Consider the following 18,246-nt stretch of genomic DNA (forward strand, 5'->3'; position numbering starts at 1 on the left):
CTAATCCCGCCCCATATCCGTGGCTCCTCTTCGGATTGGTCAATGCTCCCACGTCCCGCCCCTCCTCCTCGGACTCTTCTTGGATTGGTCCAGATTCACTGTGATCACGCCCTTTCCAGCCCGCTCCTCCTCGGTATCTCTCCGGATTGGTCTAATCTCGCTCCGGCCCCGCCCATCCCGAGCCCGCCGAGCCCCCATTGGCTGTAGTCCAGCGCCGTCAGTCACTCGAGCTGGAGCAAAGGTTGGACGGGGAGCGTGTCCCGTAAGTAACGCCGAGCCCCTCCCCCCCGCGTGACGGCTCCTCGAGTGGGAAGCTGATACCCGCCCCCGCGAGCCTGGAGCCGGGGGGGGGGGAGCAGGGGTGCTGCAAAGAGCCGAGTAGGGGTGGGCCGAGGGGTGCTGGGGGAGGGCTAAGAAGAGCTGTGGGATGCTGGGGAGGGCCGAGGAGACAGGGGGGCAGGGCTAAGAAGAGCTGTGGGGGGGCAGGGGTGCTGGGGGGGGACAAGGGGGAGGGCTAAGAAGAGCTGTGGGGGGGTAGGGGTGCTGGGGGGGACAAGGGGGAGGGCTAAGAAGAGCTGTGGGGGGGCAGGGGTGCTGGGGGGGACAAGGGGGAGGGCTAAGAAGAGCTGTGGGGGGGCAGGGGTGCTGGGGGGACAAGGGGGAGGGCTAAGAAGAGCTGTGGGGGGGCAGGGGTGCTGGGGGGACAAGGGGGAGGGCTAAGAAGAGCTGTGGGGGGGCAGGGGTGCTGGGGGGACAAGGGGGAGGGCTAAGAAGAGCTGTGGGGGGGCAGGGGTGCTGGGGGGGACAAGGGGGAGGGCTAAGAAGAGCTGTGGGGGGGCAGGGGTGCTGGGGGGGACAAGGGGGAGGGCTAAGAAGAGCTGTGGGGGGGCAGGGGTGCTGGGGGGACAAGGGGGAGGGCTAAGAAGAGCTGTGGGGGGGCAGGGGTGCTGGGGGGACAAGGGGGAGGGCTAAGAAGAGCTGTGGGATGCTGGGGAGGGCCGAGGAGACAGGGGGGCAGGGCTAAGAAGAGCTGTGGGGGGGGGGGCAGGGGTGCTGGGGGGGCAAGGGGCAGGGCTAAGAAGAGCTGTGGGGGGGGGGCAGGGGTGCTGGGGGGGCAAGGGGGAGGGCTAAGAAGAGCTGTGGGGGGGGCAGGGGTGCTGGGGGGGCAAGGGGGAGGGCTAAGAAGAGCTGTGGGGGGGGCAGGGGTGCTGGGGGGGCAAGGGGGAGGGCTAAGAAGAGCTGTGGGGGGGCAGGGGTGCTGGGGGGGCAAGGGGGAGGGCTAAGAAGAGCTGTGGGGGGGCAGGGGTGCTGGGGGGGCAAGGGGGAGGGCTAAGAAGAGCTGTGGGGGGGCAGGGGTGCTGGGGGGGCAAGGGGGAGGGCTAAGAAGAGCTGTGGGGGGGCAGGGGTGCTGGGGGGACAAGGGGGAGGGCTAAGAAGAGCTGTGGGGGGGTAGGGGTGCTGGGGGGACAAGGGGGAGGGCTAAGAAGAGCTGTGGGGGGGTAGGGGTGCTGGGGGGGACAAGGGGGAGGGCTAAGAAGAGCTGTGGGGGGGCAGGGGTGCTGGGGGGACAAGGGGGAGGGCTAAGAAGAGCTGTGGGGGGGCAGGGGTGCTGGGGGGACAAGGGGGAGGGCTAAGAAGAGCTGTGGGGGGGCAGGGGTGCTGGGGGGACAAGGGGGAGGGCTAAGAAGAGCTGTGGGGGGGTAGGGGTGCTGGGGGGACAAGGGGGAGGGCTAAGAAGAGCTGTGGGGGGGTAGGGGTGCTGGGGGGACAAGGGGGAGGGCTAAGAAGAGCTGTGGGGGGGCAGGGGTGAGAGTGGGTAGGAAATGAGAAAGGTATTTCCAATTTGATGTGACTGCCTCAAATCTTTGGGCCACAAAGACATCCCCACAGAACTGATGCTGCGTCTGAATGTGGCTCTCGCATGACCACCCATGGACTGTTGCTTTCCACTTTGCCCACCTTAATACCAGAGAAATTCTTCCCTCTGGGGAGCTCAGAGAAGAGCAACAGAAACTCTCAGTGGGTGGGAGAGCCCTAGTGGTGGAGCAGGACCCCCTGGTGCTAGGCACTGTAGAGACAGCAAAAAGAAGGTCCCTGCCCCAAAGAGCTTACAGTCTAAGGAGTAAGACAAGCGACAATAGATGAATGCAGACGGAGAGGGGAGCGTAACAAAACAGATGGTTCTGGTGAGTGTGACAGGCTGTGGGCTCTGTATACCAGTAGCCTAATTCTTGCCAAGCATTTCCCTGGCAAAGGCAAGTTTGAAGGAGGCAATGAGGTGGTTTTGTGGAAGTTTACAGGAAGCACCTCCCTGGTGTAAGGGGCAATATGGGAGACCTGTATGCAGGTGCTATTTGGAAGGTCAGGAGCCCAGACAGCAATCAGGCCAGACCTCCCAACAGCAGTGCAGGCTCCATGTGGTTGGACTGTCCCACCCAAACAGCCATGCTGGATGGAGAGGAGGGAGAACCCATTGTGGCTTTGGCAAGACAGTGCCTGGAGCTGGAATGGTTCCTTGCCTTCCCATGTGACTGAGCTCAGGATCCCTTTCTCCTAAAACCACTGGACTCCACGTTCCTGGTCTTGACCTTCCCTGACATCCTGTCACAATGGGCCTCATGCATCTTCTGCAAGTGACGAGCCCCTTGTTTGGGCTTGTGACTAAAGCACAGGACTGGGAGACAGCCACTTTCTATGTCCTGCTCTTGAAAGCACAGAAAAGGCTAATGGAACAGATTTGCCGTGTGAGCTCAGGACAGTCCCGGCCTCACTTAGTGCCTCAGTTTCCCCATCTGTAAAATCAGAGTGACAATCCTGTCCCTCGCATCAAAGAAACATGACAGTCAGTGTTAGTAAAGTGCTTTGAGCTACTCAGACAGAAGGAGGTAAGAGGTGATTACTTATTTATTACTACAGTTACCCAGAGAACTCTGAGAAGAGGTGTTGTAAGGGGGAAGAGAACACATAGGACCCCTTGGAGCACCACTGGCTGAATTCTCCTACTTCTGATCTCACTCTGGCTAGGGCAGGAGAATGTCTTGTCCATTATAGTATCTGGGGCCTGAAGATGCAGTCTCTTCTGCCTGGAAACGCAAGGTCTCCAATCTCAGGAGTTTGATTTCTTTTCTCTCTCTCTCTCTCTCTCTCTCTCTCTCTCAGGAAGCAAAGCCAGAGTGCAATGGGACAAAGCCCAGAAGAAGACACTGCAAGGAGTAACTGGATCTCCTGAGATTCTGCCATGACCTGCAGCGTTTCAAAGCTCTCTAGTCCCAGCCCAAGGGGAGACCATCAGCTGCAGTCCATACAGCATTCATTTTACTTGCACTGAATCCACTCAGAACTATTCATGGCCCAAGAATCACAGTGGGGGCTTGACTTGGATGCTCCTGTCAGATTAGGCTTTGCAGCCCAGCATGAAAGGAGCCTATAGTCACTGAACAGCAATGATCCAGACTTGGTGTGAGATGTGTGTCCTGCCCCCCTGCAGTAGCTGGGTCACAGTGTCCTTTCTGACTGCTTTGCCCGTGCATGTTCCAGATGACCTTTCCATCACACCTACCCCGTGGTGCAGCACATGCATGAGGCAGCCAGTGACCCAGCTTAGTAAAGCCTCTTCCATGTGCTTCACTGGCTCTCTTGCTCAGGCTTGCCCTATGTGTCCTGCAGCTGACAGGCAGCGAGGCAGGAGAGATGCATGGTGCTGAGGAATTCCCTCCCTGCCTTGTCTTCTCTCCCTAGCCAGGCAGGGTTGGTATAATTGCTGGAGCTGCCGTGCTTACAATGCCTGTTGTTTCCTTCTCCCATGGCACTGATGCATCCGTGGTGCTTGAAAGGGCTGATCTGTGTCAGCGGCCTTCTCTCACTCATCCTGCTTTGGTGCCTGCTGGTCATGACAGCTGATGTCCAGAAGAGATGGCAGCTTTCCAGTCGCTTCCCCATCATCCAAGGGAAGCTGCCCAGAAGGTCTCGCTTTGGGGCCATTGAATCTGCCCAGAGAGGCGTGGACTTTCCATCTCTGTTCACTAACTCTCTCACAGATCCTCACTGTGAGCCTGGGCAGCTGCTCCTGATCCTCGTGACTTCAGCCCCAGGGAATTCAGAGCCCAGGCAGGTGATCAGGAGAACCTGGGCTGCCCATGAGGGACCGACAGCATACCAATGGCAGTCTGTGTTCTTAGTTGGCCAGTCTGCAGACGTTGGGGTAGCCCAGGGCATCCAGAGAGAGCAGCAGGAGTTTGGGGACATCCTGATTGGGAATTATCAGGACACCTATCGGAACCTCACCCTGAAGGTCATGCATGGGTTTAAGTGGGTGGCCAAGCAGTGCCGGCCCAGCTACATTCTAAAGACAGATGATGACTGCTTCGTCAACACAGACCGGCTGCCAGAGTTCCTGCTGGAGCACAACACTATTAAGACGGGCCTGTATGCAGGATCCCTCTTCTCCAGGGAGAAGCGGCAGGTCATCAGAGAGCCTTCCAGCAAATGGTTTGTCTCCAGGCAAGACTACCACCCAGATGAATACCCACCATACGCCAGTGGCATCGGCTACATCCTGTCTCTGGATGCCATTGAGCAGATCCTGTGGGCAGCAGAACACGTCCACCCCATCCCAGTAGAAGATGCCTACATCGGCATTTTGGCTGAGAAAGCTGGGATCCGGGTGAAATCCAGTGCGCGCTTCGCCAAGCACAACGTGAGGTGGCGGGTGTGTAACTACCGCTACCTGATGGTGATTCATCACCTGAGCCCACATGAGCAGGAGGTGGCCAAGGGGAACATGCTGCAGGCTCGGAGTGCCTGCCATGACAGTCTGGAGGTCACCAGGTGGAAGTGAGCCACTGTCTGCCAGGAGGGCTGGCAAGGGACGGGGCAACCTCATGCCTGTAGCACAGTCTGAAGGGGGTCATGCAACCTGTGCTCAGGGTTACCCTTACCCCAAGGCCCCATCCTAGGCTCTGGAGGGTGGTGAAGCACTGGAATTGGTTACCTAGGGAGGAGGTGGAATCTCCTTCCTTAGAAGTTTTTAAGGTCAGGCTTGACAAAGCCCTGGCTGAGATGATTTAGTTGGGGTTGGTCCTGCTTTGAGCAGGGGATTGGACTAGATGATCTGAGGTCGCTTCCATCCCTAATCTTCTATGATTCTAGGTCAGCCCCTGCCTTGCACTCTTGCCTGGCACCCTAGCTGTCTTACCCTTCCAGTGTTATGGACTTCTGGAGAGTGAAATGGCCCTGCCTGGCTTGCCTGACAGGCAGCATCTTACTCACCATGAGGTTGGGGCTGGGAGCCAGGAGCTCTGGAGTGGGAGTCCCAGCTCTGCTACTAATCTCAGGCCAGTGACTGACCGATCCTGTGGCTCGGTTTCCCCACCTGTAAAGTGGGGATAACTATCTGACTCAGCTCCCAAGGCCTGTGGAGATTAATTGGTTCATGTCTGTAGGGCTCTGAAAAAGTGGTGTGGGAGGGGCCAAACATCATTAATACAGAGGGACTTAAGGTCTCGGTATGTCATGCCCAGCTGAGGCTCCTGCCATTTAGATGCATCGTGGCATGCTAGGACCTGTAATCCCCACAGGCTGGCTGCAGTCTGCCTCAGATTGTGGCCAGCTGCTGGCAGCCCTTAGCTGAGCTAAATTGGAAGGTCCAAGGTCACCAGGACTTTTCTGCCTCTAACACTACAGTGCCCTGGGGCACAGGGCATGGTGAGCCTGGAGCTGAGAGGGGAGGACACCACCCATGACAAATGGGAGTGGGGATGGCCTCTGCCTCCAGAAGAGGACTCTCTCCTCATGCCCGGTGTCTCCAACCCTCCCACAGCTGAGGCTCTCACTGACTGCTTTATGAAGGGGGGTTGCTGGATGTGTGACCTACCAAACGAGCAGCATTACTAGCCTCTCTGTATGCTGCTGGTGAGGCTTGAAAACACCGGGGTAGCCCAGAACCCCTGCAGGGAGTGACCCTGATTTCCCCCATCTCTATCACCTTCCCATGGTAGGGGGATGGGACGGGACTTACCTGTGCTTGGTGCAATGGCACAAGCAAAATGAACTGCACCTTCTCATGCTGCATCTTTCTGAAGGAAGGCCCAGGATGGCCTGCACTTCACCAGCACCTGGGCATGCAGCTTGTTCAGGCTGCCAGGCCCCATGGGTGCTAGTGATGTGTGTCAGGTGTAAATGGTACTCGCTTTCCCGCTCAGTGCACACGGGGGACCCAGGTACCTGTTCTAACGAGCCTGGAGCACTTTCCGGACTGAAAGGACACTAGGAAAGGGTTAATCTATGCAGAAGCTAACTACAAAACTGTATTAAGTAAGGGTTGGGCTCTGTTCCTTGCCCTTGGCAAGACGCTTCCCCTCTCTCTGCCTCAGTTTCCCATCCCCAGGCAGGGGGTGAAGCCAAACTCCCACTGATCTCACATATCAAGGTGCTTTAGGTTGGATATTAGGAAAAACTTTTTCACTAGGAGGGTGGTGAAACACTGGAATGCGTTACCTAGGGAGGTGGTGGAATCTCCTTCCTTAGAAGTTTTTAAGGTCAGGCTTGACGAAGCTCTGGCTGGGATGATTTAATTGGGGATTGGTCCTGCTTTGAACAGGGGGTTGGACTAGATGACCTCCTGAGGTCCCTTCCAACCCTGATATTCTATGATTCTCCTACAATTAGCCTTGTGCAGGGTGCTACTGGGAAGGGAATAGCTGCTTTTACAAACCAATGCTAACCACGCCCACCTCCCTCAGCCCAGCCCTGCCCTGCCCGAACTTCCCTGGAGTTCAGCGATAGCAGTCAGCTGGGGAGAGGAAGTTAGTCATGGGAGTGGGCTCCTGCCCCTTGGGCACAGGAAGGCTACGGCTAGTTAGCCTGTAGTGTGAGATATCCCATGGTTCCTGATTCCTGCCCCACCGTGCCTAGAAAGGGCTCCCCTCGGGCCCATCGAGGATAACACCCTGCTCTGGTGCCCAGCACTCAATCAGTGTTACTGACATCCCAGCAGCAGGTGGCAAACAACCCACACCAGCTCAGCCTGACCCGCGGTTCCCAACCCTACGACCGTCCAATAGCGTTACCTCATGCTTTTGCCACTGTTGTGCAGCTGGGGTCCCCTTGCTGGGGGGACAGGCCCACCCAATTCTGCCTCCCAGCCTTACTGATGAGCTTAGGGCCCCTGAGCACATGATGCTGGACAGTTGCTCGGGTAGGGTAGGCCCGTGGCATTTGTGTAATCCCTGCTCCCAGCAAGGCTTGCTGCCGGGGAGGCTGGAAAAGAACTAGAGCCGCTGCAGGCCGGGGGCCTGCCCTTCTGCAGCAGGTCTCTGCGTCCAAGGCCCTTGGCTGTGGGAAGGGGGCTTCGGATAGTGCTGGTGCTCTGTAAATAATCTGCATCAGTGACACTAGAGGAAGCTGATGCCCAACTCAGTAGAGTTGTAGGGAAAAGCGGGGGAGGGAAACACTATTCAAACCTGGTGCTTTGCCAGCCGGGCATGCTGCTCCCACCTCGGCTGCAGTCTGCTCAGAGCCGGACCCTAAGGCCTAGAGAACTTGCATTACTGTAGCCCCTTGGTTATGGCCCAGGACCCGGAGCGTGAGGTGCTGTACAAACAACCCATTTCCCCCTCTGCCAGGAAGGCGGGTGCAGTTGCTCCTGGCAGGTTACTCTCCAGGGCCTTCTCCAGTTGGTTTTAAACATTCCTAGCCACACTGCTTCCCTCGGGGTGGACCTGGCCACTCGGCACAGAGCCACTGAGCGAGGGGCCATCCTGTGATGGCCAGGGAGCAGGAGGGCCACAGCCAGTGCTGGGTGCTGTTTTCTCTGAACGGTCAGAAGGGACAGAGATGTTGGGGGAGGGAGCTGGTAGCTAACAGCTGCCTTTCACTGAGGCTTTGTCCTGCAATAAAGGTTACCAATAGCTGCCCATGGGAGAGGTACTTTTTGGGGGACTGGGGTCATTCTTCCCTGACTGAAATGCTACTCCTTGGAGCTCTGGCCTGGCTTTTCCTGCCCGGCCCCACGCTCCTCTCCAGGAGTGTAGGGGGCTCCCTGGGTCCCAGCACAAAGATAAGCAGGGGCTGAGGCAAGGCTGGGGGTCAGGAGCAGCGTGAGGACAGAGCCCCAAGCGAGGTCTCCTGGGCAGCTGCTCCGCTGCAGGCCTCTGCCAAGGAGCTGCCACGTCAGCGATGGCCCAGCTACGGGCGATTTCCCCTTGCCTGCCCCAGGGCCGCTCCCCTCAGCGGTCCTGCCCGTGGCAGGTTCGTTTAGCGTTCCGATACATTCCCGCTCCTCTGGCCTGAACGAGAGTCCAAAGCCCATGCCAGTCCTTCAGCCAGCCTCTCCAGGGCTGCAGGCCCCCATCCCAGGGCAACACAGCTCCTTGCTGGGCTTCCCTCTGCCTGCCCTCCCAGGCTCTCCCCCCTTGATACACTGGCCTGGCTGGGACCTCTCCCTTTCCAGCCTGGCCTGGCTTCTCTCCTTCGAGCCCCAAGGCCCCAGGAGATGGGGCACCATGGGAGCTGTGGGACCAAGCCTGCTGATATCAGTTGAAGAAGGCTCCTCTCAGTGCTCTGGCTCAGGGCTTTCCCTTCATCCCCGAGGCTGTGATCAGCCGACTCCTGCTGCTGTCCTCCCGAGGGAGAAAGGGCAGAGGATCCCCCAGGACAGGGCATGTGTGTGTGGGGGGGATTATTTTTACTAGTTTAAAAAAAACCCTTTATTTTATTTAAAAAATTAAAACCCCTCCACCACTGTACATGTTTACAAAGGGGGCAGGCAGCTCCCTGCTATGTGCACCAAGTCTCTGCAGGGGCTCTCGGGAAGGGGGGGGGGGTGGAAACCAGAGGCGGATGACACCACAGATTCCTCTTTGTGGTCGTGGGAATTGGGAGGGGGATTGGGGGTACAGGGCGAGCGGGGCACCATGGGCGGGGGGGGCGTAGTGGCTGAGCGGGGTGGGCAGGTCAGCGGAGCGGGCGTGAGCCTGGAGTAGCAGCTCGTGCAGGGTCTCACCCACCTGCACCACGTTCTCGGAGATGAGGTGGGAGAGGGTGTCGCTGGCCAGGCTCTCCAGCAGCACTTGCTGCTGCTGCGAGGTGCGGAGGATCTGCACCAGGAGCTGCTGCATGCTCTGGAGCAGGCTCACCATGCTGGGGCCTACAATGAGACAGTGCCAGGGTGAGCGGGCAGATCCCTGCCCCACCAGCACCATGGAGCAGGGGTTAACGCGCAGCCCCCCCCCTGCATCCCTCCTCCATCACTGCCACGGGGCAGCCCCCCCATCCCTTCCCCACCAGCGCCACGGGGCAGCCCCCCCGCATCCCTCCCCCACCAGTGCCAAGGGGCAGGGGTTAATGTGTAGCCCCCCCCCGAATCCCTCCTCCATCACTGCCATGGGGCAGCCCCCCCCGCATCCCTCCTACATCACTGCCACGGGGCAGCCCCCCCGCATCCCTCCCCCACCAGCGCCACAGGGCAGGGGTTAACGCGCAGACCCCCCCGAATCCCTCCTCCATCACTGGCACAGGGCAGGGCCCCCCCATCCCTCCCCCACCAGCGCCAAGGGGCAGGGGTTAACGTGCAGACCCCCCGCATCCCTTCCCCACCAGTGCCTCAGGGCAGGCCCCCCCCACATCCCTCCCCCACCAGCGCCACGGGGCAGGGGTTAACGCGCAGACCCCCCGCATCCCTTCCCCACCAGCGCCATGGGGCAGCCCCCCCCACATCCCTCCCCCACCAGCGCCGCAGGGCAGGGATTAACGCGCAGACCCCCACTCTATCCCCCTCCGCCACCAGTGCCAACTGCACAAACCCCCACTGCGCCCCTCCCCACCAGCATCGAGGGTCCCTTCCATGCGGATCCCACGGCCTGTCCTGCTCCTGCGACAGGCACGGGGGAGCTAGCAGGAGAAGTGCCCTGGGGCAGGGATGGGGTGTAGAGCCTGGTCTCAGTGGACTCTCTGGTTTCTGCCGGGGCAGTCAGAGCGATGCCGGGTCTGTACTAGACTGAGCCCCAGCCAACTCATTGCACACTGGGAATGTCCCTGGACGGTACCAAGGTGGCCAATCAGGAGCAAAGGGCCAGAGATGCCCGCCAGGGTGGGCACAGCACAGAGACTCCCACAGTTATTTGCCAACAAAGAGTGGCTCCTAGTTGCATGGCCACTTAGTGCTGAGATGAACCAGTGCCAGGCGCCCGAGGGACTTGGCCAGTTCAGGGCTGGGCTGGGGCCAGTGGGATGGGTGTGATGGGGAGGCATACCTTGCAGGTCTGTAGCCGAGGCCTGGTCATCCAGCAGGGGGTGCTCACCGTCAGCTCTTGTCTCAGGTGAGCCCTGGTCTCCGACGGTGACTGGCAGCACCCGCTCACCTGCCCCCTGCCCTGCGGGCGCCTGGCACGCCACAGGAGAATCTGTGCAGTTCGCAGAGGGAGTGCAAGCACCATTCCACATGGGGAGAGAGCAAGACTCCCTTAGGCCACCCGACCCCCTGCTCAACAAGCCCCCGTCCATCCCCACTGACCCCACGGCCACCTACCCACTAGCCAGTGGCCACTGGTTCCACAGCAGCCTCGGCCAGTAGGTCTCACACAGTCACCAGCCATGTGACCAGCCAGCCCCGTGGCACTACCAAGAGGGCCAAAGGGCCACCACGTTCTCGGCGCGGCTGCTGCAGGGCCAAGGGCAGAGCCCAGCCGCTCACACAGCTCCAAGGCGCTCAGCCCTCCTTAGCCCCAAATCCCAGCTGAGCCACCAACAGCACGTGGCCTCGGGCTCGACGTCTAACCCACCCACGACAGGAGACAGGCGCCAGCCCCAGCAGCCTGCCCAGCCAGAGCACATGGGGCGAAGCAGCAGGGTCTCTTACCAGCCTCCCGGTCCGCACTCTCCTGCTTCATCGGTGGGAAGGCAGCGAAGGCCGGGGGGGCGTCTGCCAGGGGAGCGGAGGCTGTGGCTAAGCCGGTGGTGCCGTCCCAGTCCCAGGGGTGTGAGCAAAGGAGAGCGGAGCGGGCAGTGGTAGACTTACCAAGGGTGGGGAGGGGAGCGAACGGGGGGCCCGGCGTCTGCAATGAGAACTAGAACAGAATTAAGGACATCGGAGCCCTCTACTCACGGGGCGGAGAGTTTCCGGGGCGAAGGAGTGTAAAGAAAGTCTTACTGGGAACAGCAGAGGGAGCAGTCTGCATCTGGGACGCTTCGTCCATGGCAGCTGCTGGGAGAGACCAAAGAGAAGAGACCCCCAGCCTGACGGGGGCTGCAGAGAGAACACAACCGGCGCAGGGTCTGGAACGGCTTCTGTGGCCAGCCCTGCAGGCTGACGCCCTAGTCACAGCTCCACAGACCCTTGCAGGGTCTCAAGCATTCCACAAGCTATATACAAAAGCAGGAGTCACTCACCCACCACTGTAATGCAGCCACCTCTGGGGTGGAATGTAGCAGCTGTTTAACAGCGCACAGCAACGCTACACAACAGTTTAGGTCAGGAAGTGAAGGAGAAGCCCACGTCCACTTGAAACTGCAGGGGGAATTTAGGGAGACAGAATGTAATTATCCAATATGGAATCTAGCTGGGACAGCAGGGGTCACACCCTGACTTGCGAGAAGTGTGGTGGGATCTTTAATGGCCAAGACCTCGATATTATATCTCTTCCAAGGACTGTCTGTTGCTCCAAGAGCACAGTGCCCCCTGCTGGAGCTCTGGGTCAGTACAAACGATGGACATGTCACCACCGTCATTTCCCAACCACAGACAACTCGTCCTGGCGCCGCTGATGCGGGCGACCCACTGCTCACGTTCAGGGGGCAGCTAGAGCCAGCTGCATGGTCTTCTTGTGGCGTAGACTCATCCCCGCCTCCACGCGCTCCCCCATCTGATGTTACTACTGGGTTACTTACTATCCACCTGGGGCCAGATCAGAGCCAGTGCCCCCTGAAGTGCAATGGCCCCATACCCTGTTCCACACACCCCAGAGTCAGCCAGTCCCCCCAGCTCCCTACCCTGGGGCAGCCCGGAGCCAGAGTCCTGAGCCAGGCAGGCCCCAAGGTTTCCATTCCCTGTTCTCACACCCCACAGGGCCTGGCTCCGCTTCCCAGGAGGCTGGCGGGCGGAGCGGTACTTACGGCTCACCGGCTCGCTCTTGGTGCTCTGCCCCAGTGCAGACGGTGGCCTCGTGCGGATGACGTGCCCTGCACATGGGAAAGGAAAGAACATCGCAGTGCGGTGGGGGAAAGACCCGCGGGGCGTGACACACTCATCTTCCAGGAGCGGGCAGCTGTGGGCTCTCAGGCAGCGACCTGCCCGCTGGATCAACACCACCTCTGGCCACAAGAGCCAGTGTCACCAGCCAAACGGCCCTACGGGCCCATTCGGGGGCAGGCCCCAGCCATGGGAACGTTCAGCCACACAGAGCAGCATGCTTGGCTCTGGGCCCCCACTAGCCAAACGAGCTACAGCAACGGGCCAGCACCACAGTGTGTGGGGCAGAGCGCAGCTGCGGGGCTGGCAGAACAGGTGGGGGGGTGCAGGAGTCAAGAACATGCTTGGGGCTGGTGGGGGGGAAATGGCAGAGAGGGAACACCCTGCGGGGAGGGGAGGAACAAGAGCCCTTCTCCCCCTCCATCCGGAGACAGCAACACACTCCAGTCCCACAGGACCCTTGCAGCCCTTGCTTAGTAACGCTGTCCCCTGCCCCTCCGGTGCTGGCGCTGCTCCAGGGCTGGGGCAGGACACAGCCCCTGCTGCCCCATGGCATCCCCATGCCCCAACAAGTCACAGTGGGCCATGCCCCATCTCCCCTGCCCCACGGGCACCTGGTGAGGATGGAGGCTGGGCCTCGAGCCGTGGCCTCCAATTCCCGGGAGGTAAGTCCACCAGGTCTGGAACGGAAAGGCGGCTCAGCCCAGGGCAGGGAACGACTGAGCCAGCAAAGCCACCTGGCAATGGAAACCGCAGCCAGGGAGTAACGCTTCAGCCGCTCGCCTCTGTTAGTCTCGCACTCCATTTTCAGCCTGGGCACGACGGCCCCAGGACACCCCCGCCACATGCCCCCTGCCCCGGTACAGGAGAGACGCAGCCCAGTACCTCGGAGTCGTGGAGGGGCCGTTCCTGCGGGAGGGAGCAGGGAACGTGGCTGCCGAGTGTGGCTGGGCCAACACCAGGAGCGGCAGCAGGTTTATAAGGCCCGGCTGGACAAAGCCCTGGCTGGGATGATTTAGTTGGGGTTGGTCCTGCTTTGAGCGGGGGTTGGACTAGATGACTTCCTGAGGTCCCTTCCAACCCCGATACTCTATGATTCTAAGGTCTCTAAAAGTGGGGGAGGCCACAGGCACCTGAACTATGGCCCTGCCCCTATGCTGCCCCTTCCCCCGAGGCCCTGCCCCCCCTTACTGCTCTTCACCCCATTCCCCGTTGCTTGCCCTTATTGCTGGTAAAAAGTGGGAGAGCCTTGGGCTCCCGGCCCGCCTGCTCTGGCACCCCTAACTAACGCCCAGCAACAAGGGTCCACTGGTAACACAGGGTCCCGGGGCCCCTTACCTGGGAGGCACCGGTCCCCGAAGACGGGCCGTCCTGCCGCCTTCCAGATCTTTGTCATGGTCCCGTAGTGCGGGGGCACACGTGGTGAGTGGCACGCCGAGTAGAAGGCCTGCTTGAGGGCCTTCCACTTGGAGCGGCACTGTGCCACGTTGCGGCTGTAGCCAGCGGCTGCCAGCCCCTGGGAGATCTCCCGCCACAGGGCCTCGTTGTGCCGGGACGTGGAGGCCATCAGGAGCGTCGCCTCCCTGGAGCCCTTGATGAGAGCGAGGAGGCAGCTGATCTCTTGCTGGGTGCAGGCTCGTCCCCTGGGCACCGTTCACGGGCCGGGGTCTGTGTGCCGCCCCCCTGCGCCGAGCGGGGGTCCTCGGGAAGGGCACCTGCCGAGACAAGAGATGCCCTTCAGGCAGCTGGTGGGGAGAGGGCAATCGCAGGGACTGCTCCCACACTGGATCCCCAGGCTGGCTGGGCTGCCCCATCGCCGGGACCCGATCCTACCCTGACCCCACTGCAGGGACCAGGGCCCCCTGCCCCAATCCCCAGGCTGGCTGGGATGCCCCATTGCAGGGACCCACCCCCTCCCGCCCCAACTGGGACAGCCCATTGCCCCCTGGTCCCCGCTCCCATCACAAGGACCCAGCCCCCTTTGCCCCTGTCCACGGGTGGCTGGGATGCCCTGTGATAGGGACCCGACCCCCCTGAACTGACCCCCGCACTGGCAGGGACACCCCATCGCAAGGACCTGGCCCCAACCCCCGGGCCGGCCGGGCTGCCCCATTGCAGGGTCCTGGCCCCGACCTCCGGGCTGCCCCATCGCAGGGACCCGGCTCCCCTGCCCCGACCCCGGGGCCGGCTGAGCTGCCCCATCGCAGGGTCCCTGCCCCCTCCTAACCGAGCTCGGCCCGGCAGCCCCGGACCCGAGCGCCGCCCGCAGTCGCCACCCACCGCCTGGCCGGTCCCCGCGCCGGCTCTGCCGCCGGCCGCGCTCGCCCCGGGCACCGAGCATGTGCGGCTGGCCGCACCCCGAGGGAAACATAGTCCCGGGGTGGCCCCGAGCCGGGCAGGGGGAGCCTGGCACCGCCCCCGCCAGCCAGACACAGACAGGCCGGGTGGGGAAGGGCGGAGGGAGAGCGGGCCTAGAGATGGGGGGACAGACAGATTTGGGGGCGGATAGACGGATGGGGATGGGCACAGATAGATTTGGGGGCGGATGGACGGATGGGGACGGGGACAGACAGATTTGGAGGCGGATGGACGGATGGGGACGGGGACAGACAGATTTGGGGGCGGATGGACGGATGGGGGTGGGGACACAGATTTGGGGGCGGATGGACGGATGGGGGTGGGGACACAGATTTGGGGGCGGATGGACGGATGGGGATGGGGACAGATAGCAATGGGGGCGGATGGACGGATGGGGACAGGGACACATAGATTTGGGGGCGGATGAACGGATGGGGATGGGGACAGATAGATTTGGGGGCGGATGGATGGGGATGGGGACAGATAGATATGGGGGTGGGCGTACAGACGGATACGGGAACAGATAGATTTGGGGATGGACAGACAGATGGACAGGGACAGATAGATATGGGGGTGTGATGGAGTCCTAGTGGGGAGCCAGCTGTGGTCACTCAATTAGGGTGAACTGCAAAGAACAGGGCAGACAATCCCCATAAAACTGGTGGATATTCCAATACTTAAGATTCACCAAACCAGCATAAAACTGTTTCTTTATTACCTTGCTGGTTACTCAGAAGTCCAAACAACACAGTTACCGTAAAGTGATCCAGCCTCAGGCCTCCATCCAGGTACCCCCTTCAAATATGATGAAAATTTCTGTAAATCTTATTTCATCATATAAAAGAACAGGTTCTACCAATCCCAAAGGATCGGACACATCACCTCCCAGGTTAATGAATGTTCCAGATCTTACCCAAATACACGCTACAGGCAATTCATTAACTAAACTAAAATTTATTAAAAAGCAAGAGAGAAAGAGTGTGGTTAAAAGATCAATATACAGACAGACAGGAGTTCAGTTCATTGAGGTCCAGATTCACAGCAGAGATGGTGAGCTTTGTAGTTGCAAAGAGTTCCTTTAGAATTCAGTTCATAGGTCATAGTCCAATGTCCAAATCTCATATTCAGAGCGTTCCAGCATAACTGGGACCTCAGTCTTGTTACTCAAACTTCCCCTGATAAAGCCTAAGCAGATCTGAGATGACAGAATCAGGTCCTAAGGATCTTTTATACAACTTCATGTCCTCTTTGACAAGCTGGGATTTCCTCAGGGAACAAAAGGTCATCAGGATGACTTTGCGGGAGGTCCATCACTGGTACTGAGCTATACGAGTTAACACAAGGCCATTTGCTTGTCCCTCCACCACTCACAGTACAGTTCAGAGAGAGAGGAATACCAAGACAGCCCGTGTTTACAATGCATTTAAATGCTAGGATCTTCTTTTGACCTCTGAATGATCAGAATACAGCACAGAGACTGATGATGAGTACACTGTCGACCCTACTCAAACATATGTAAATACACAAAAACACAAACATTACCTCCCCACTTGTCTTCTGTGGGTTATTTATTTTGCAGGATGTTTAACCCTTTCTAGCCATGCGTCACACCCCCAACGTGAAACTGGTGTGGAAGGGTGAAATTAGAGCTGCTGGATACACCCTAAGGACCTTCCAACATTGATATGAGCTGTGTTCACATTGAATTCTCTGTAAGACCAAATTGTTGAGGCATGCTTTGGGCCCAGCCAAAAACTTAGTCCGTACTCTGTGAAACACTTTAGTGATTCCAGGGTTTGGTCGATGGGTTAACTTAACATAGCCGTTAATGTTGTTCAAAGAGCACTTACTCTGATATTCAGCCATGAAGGCTGTGAGGTGCTGTACCGCTGTTTCCCTTTGTGCACAGCAGTTCAAGCTTGTAGTGGTTTTTCTGCTGTGGAAAGTTTTAGAAATGTGTCTATGCATTAGCTGTGAAACCTTAACATTATTAGGCTTTTTAATAAAAAGTGTGTTCTTTCTGAACCAAACAGCGTAATCACAAGGGTTTCTATTATGCACCACTCTTAACATGTTTAAGGGGTTTTTCAAGAGACCAGGGACATTGTACATTTTTACAGTTCTTGGTATCAGCACCACAGTCACAAAAAGAAAAGGAGGACTTGTGGCACCTTAGAGACTAACCAATTTATTTGAGCATAAGCTTTCGTGAACTACAGCTCACTTCATCGGATGCATACTGTGGAAAGGATCGAAGATCTTTTTATACACACAAAGCATGAAAAAATGGGTATTTAACACTACAAAAGGTTTTCTCTCCCCCCACCCCACTCTCCTGCTGGTAATAGCTTATCTAAAGTGATCACTCTTGTTAGGATATAGATATTCAGGCCTGTCTCCAAAGGCCTGTACTCTAAGAATTTAGGTGTATTCTTATCACTTGGCTAGTGATAGAGGTATAAAAGAAAGAATCAAAATCACTGTCTGCTGGTGTAAGGGCCTTCTCTTACTGTGACAGTTTGAGGCCCTGTTCTTAGGGTAAGGCCTTTGGCTAAGCAGCAGAGGCAGCCATAAGCTGGGAAGCAAACAGTCACATCCTCACATTCCAAACTAGTCACACTGAAATAAGGTGCTATTCGGCTGTTAGGAATACAATCCTGTCCTGATAGTTCCTATCACCTCCAGAGAAAGGGAAGTGCCTAGAAAATGTAAAAGGAAACTTAGTTTGATAGCATCCTGTCTGGCAAGAATTCACTTATCAATAGCTGGGATGTGAAATCCTCACTTCTGTATTGTCTTGTCATTATAGTTCCCACTTTGCTGTTGTTTGTCTGTATAATCTCTGTCTGGTTCTGTGATTGTTCCTGTCTGCTGTATAATTAATTTTGCTGGGTGTAAACTAATTAAGGTGGTGGGATATAATTGGTTACATAATCATGTTACAATATGTTAGGATTGGTTAGTTAAATTTCAGGAAAATGATTGGTTAAGGTATAGTTAAGCAGAACTCAAGTTTTACTATATAATCTGTAGTCAATGAGGAAGTGAGGGGGTGGGGGTGGGCATGTGGGTGAGGGAGATGGGAACAGGGAATGGGAGTAAGAAAATTGGAATCGTGTTTTGCTAAAGGGGGAAATGGGAACAGGGAATGGGAGTAAGGAAGCTGGAATCATGTTTGGCTAAGGGTAGTAATGGGAACAGGGACACAGGTGTAAGGCTCTGTGGTGTCAGAGCTGGGAAGGAGGATACTAAGGAAGGAAACTGGAATCATGCTTGCTGGAAGTTCACCCCAATAAACATTGAATTGTTTGCACCTTTGGACTTCGGGTATTGTTGCTCTCTGTTCATGCGAGAAGGACCAGGGAAGTAAGTGGGTGAAGGAATAAGCCCTCTAACAACTCTCCTTACAATGTGCATGATAATCAAGGTGGGCCATTTCCAGCACAAATCCAGGGTTTAACAAGAACATCTGAGGGGCGGGGTGGGGGGGAGTAGGAAAAAACAAGGGGAAATAGGTTACCTTGCATAATGACTTAGCCACTGCCAGTCTCTATTCAAGCCTAAGTTAATTGTATCCAATTTGCAAATGAATTCCAATTCAGCAGTCTCTTGTTGGAGTAAAAAGAAAAGGAGTACTTGTGGCACCTTAGAGACTAAACAATTTATTTGAGCATGAGCTTTCGTGAGCCACAGCTCACTTCATC

The 18,246-nt window shown here is 57.7% G+C and overlaps 1 protein-coding gene across 1 annotated transcript; it reads left to right on the forward strand.

Annotated features, from left to right (window-relative positions):
- Window positions 1-222: 222 nt before the first annotated feature.
- LOC144264767 (beta-1,3-galactosyltransferase 5-like) lies at window positions 223-7,843 on the forward strand. The gene is made up of 2 exons (XM_077816575.1): window positions 223-262; window positions 3,160-7,843. The coding sequence occupies exon 2, from the start codon at window positions 3,803-3,805 to the stop codon at window positions 4,835-4,837; it is 1,035 nt and encodes a 344-aa protein (XP_077672701.1). The 5' UTR covers window positions 223-262; window positions 3,160-3,802; the 3' UTR covers window positions 4,838-7,843.
- Window positions 7,844-18,246: the final 10,403 nt, after the last annotated feature.

Source organism: Eretmochelys imbricata, chromosome 5 (assembly GCF_965152235.1).
Source record: "Eretmochelys imbricata isolate rEreImb1 chromosome 5, rEreImb1.hap1, whole genome shotgun sequence".
In the NCBI taxonomy this organism is placed as follows: Eukaryota; Metazoa; Chordata; order Testudines; family Cheloniidae; genus Eretmochelys; species Eretmochelys imbricata.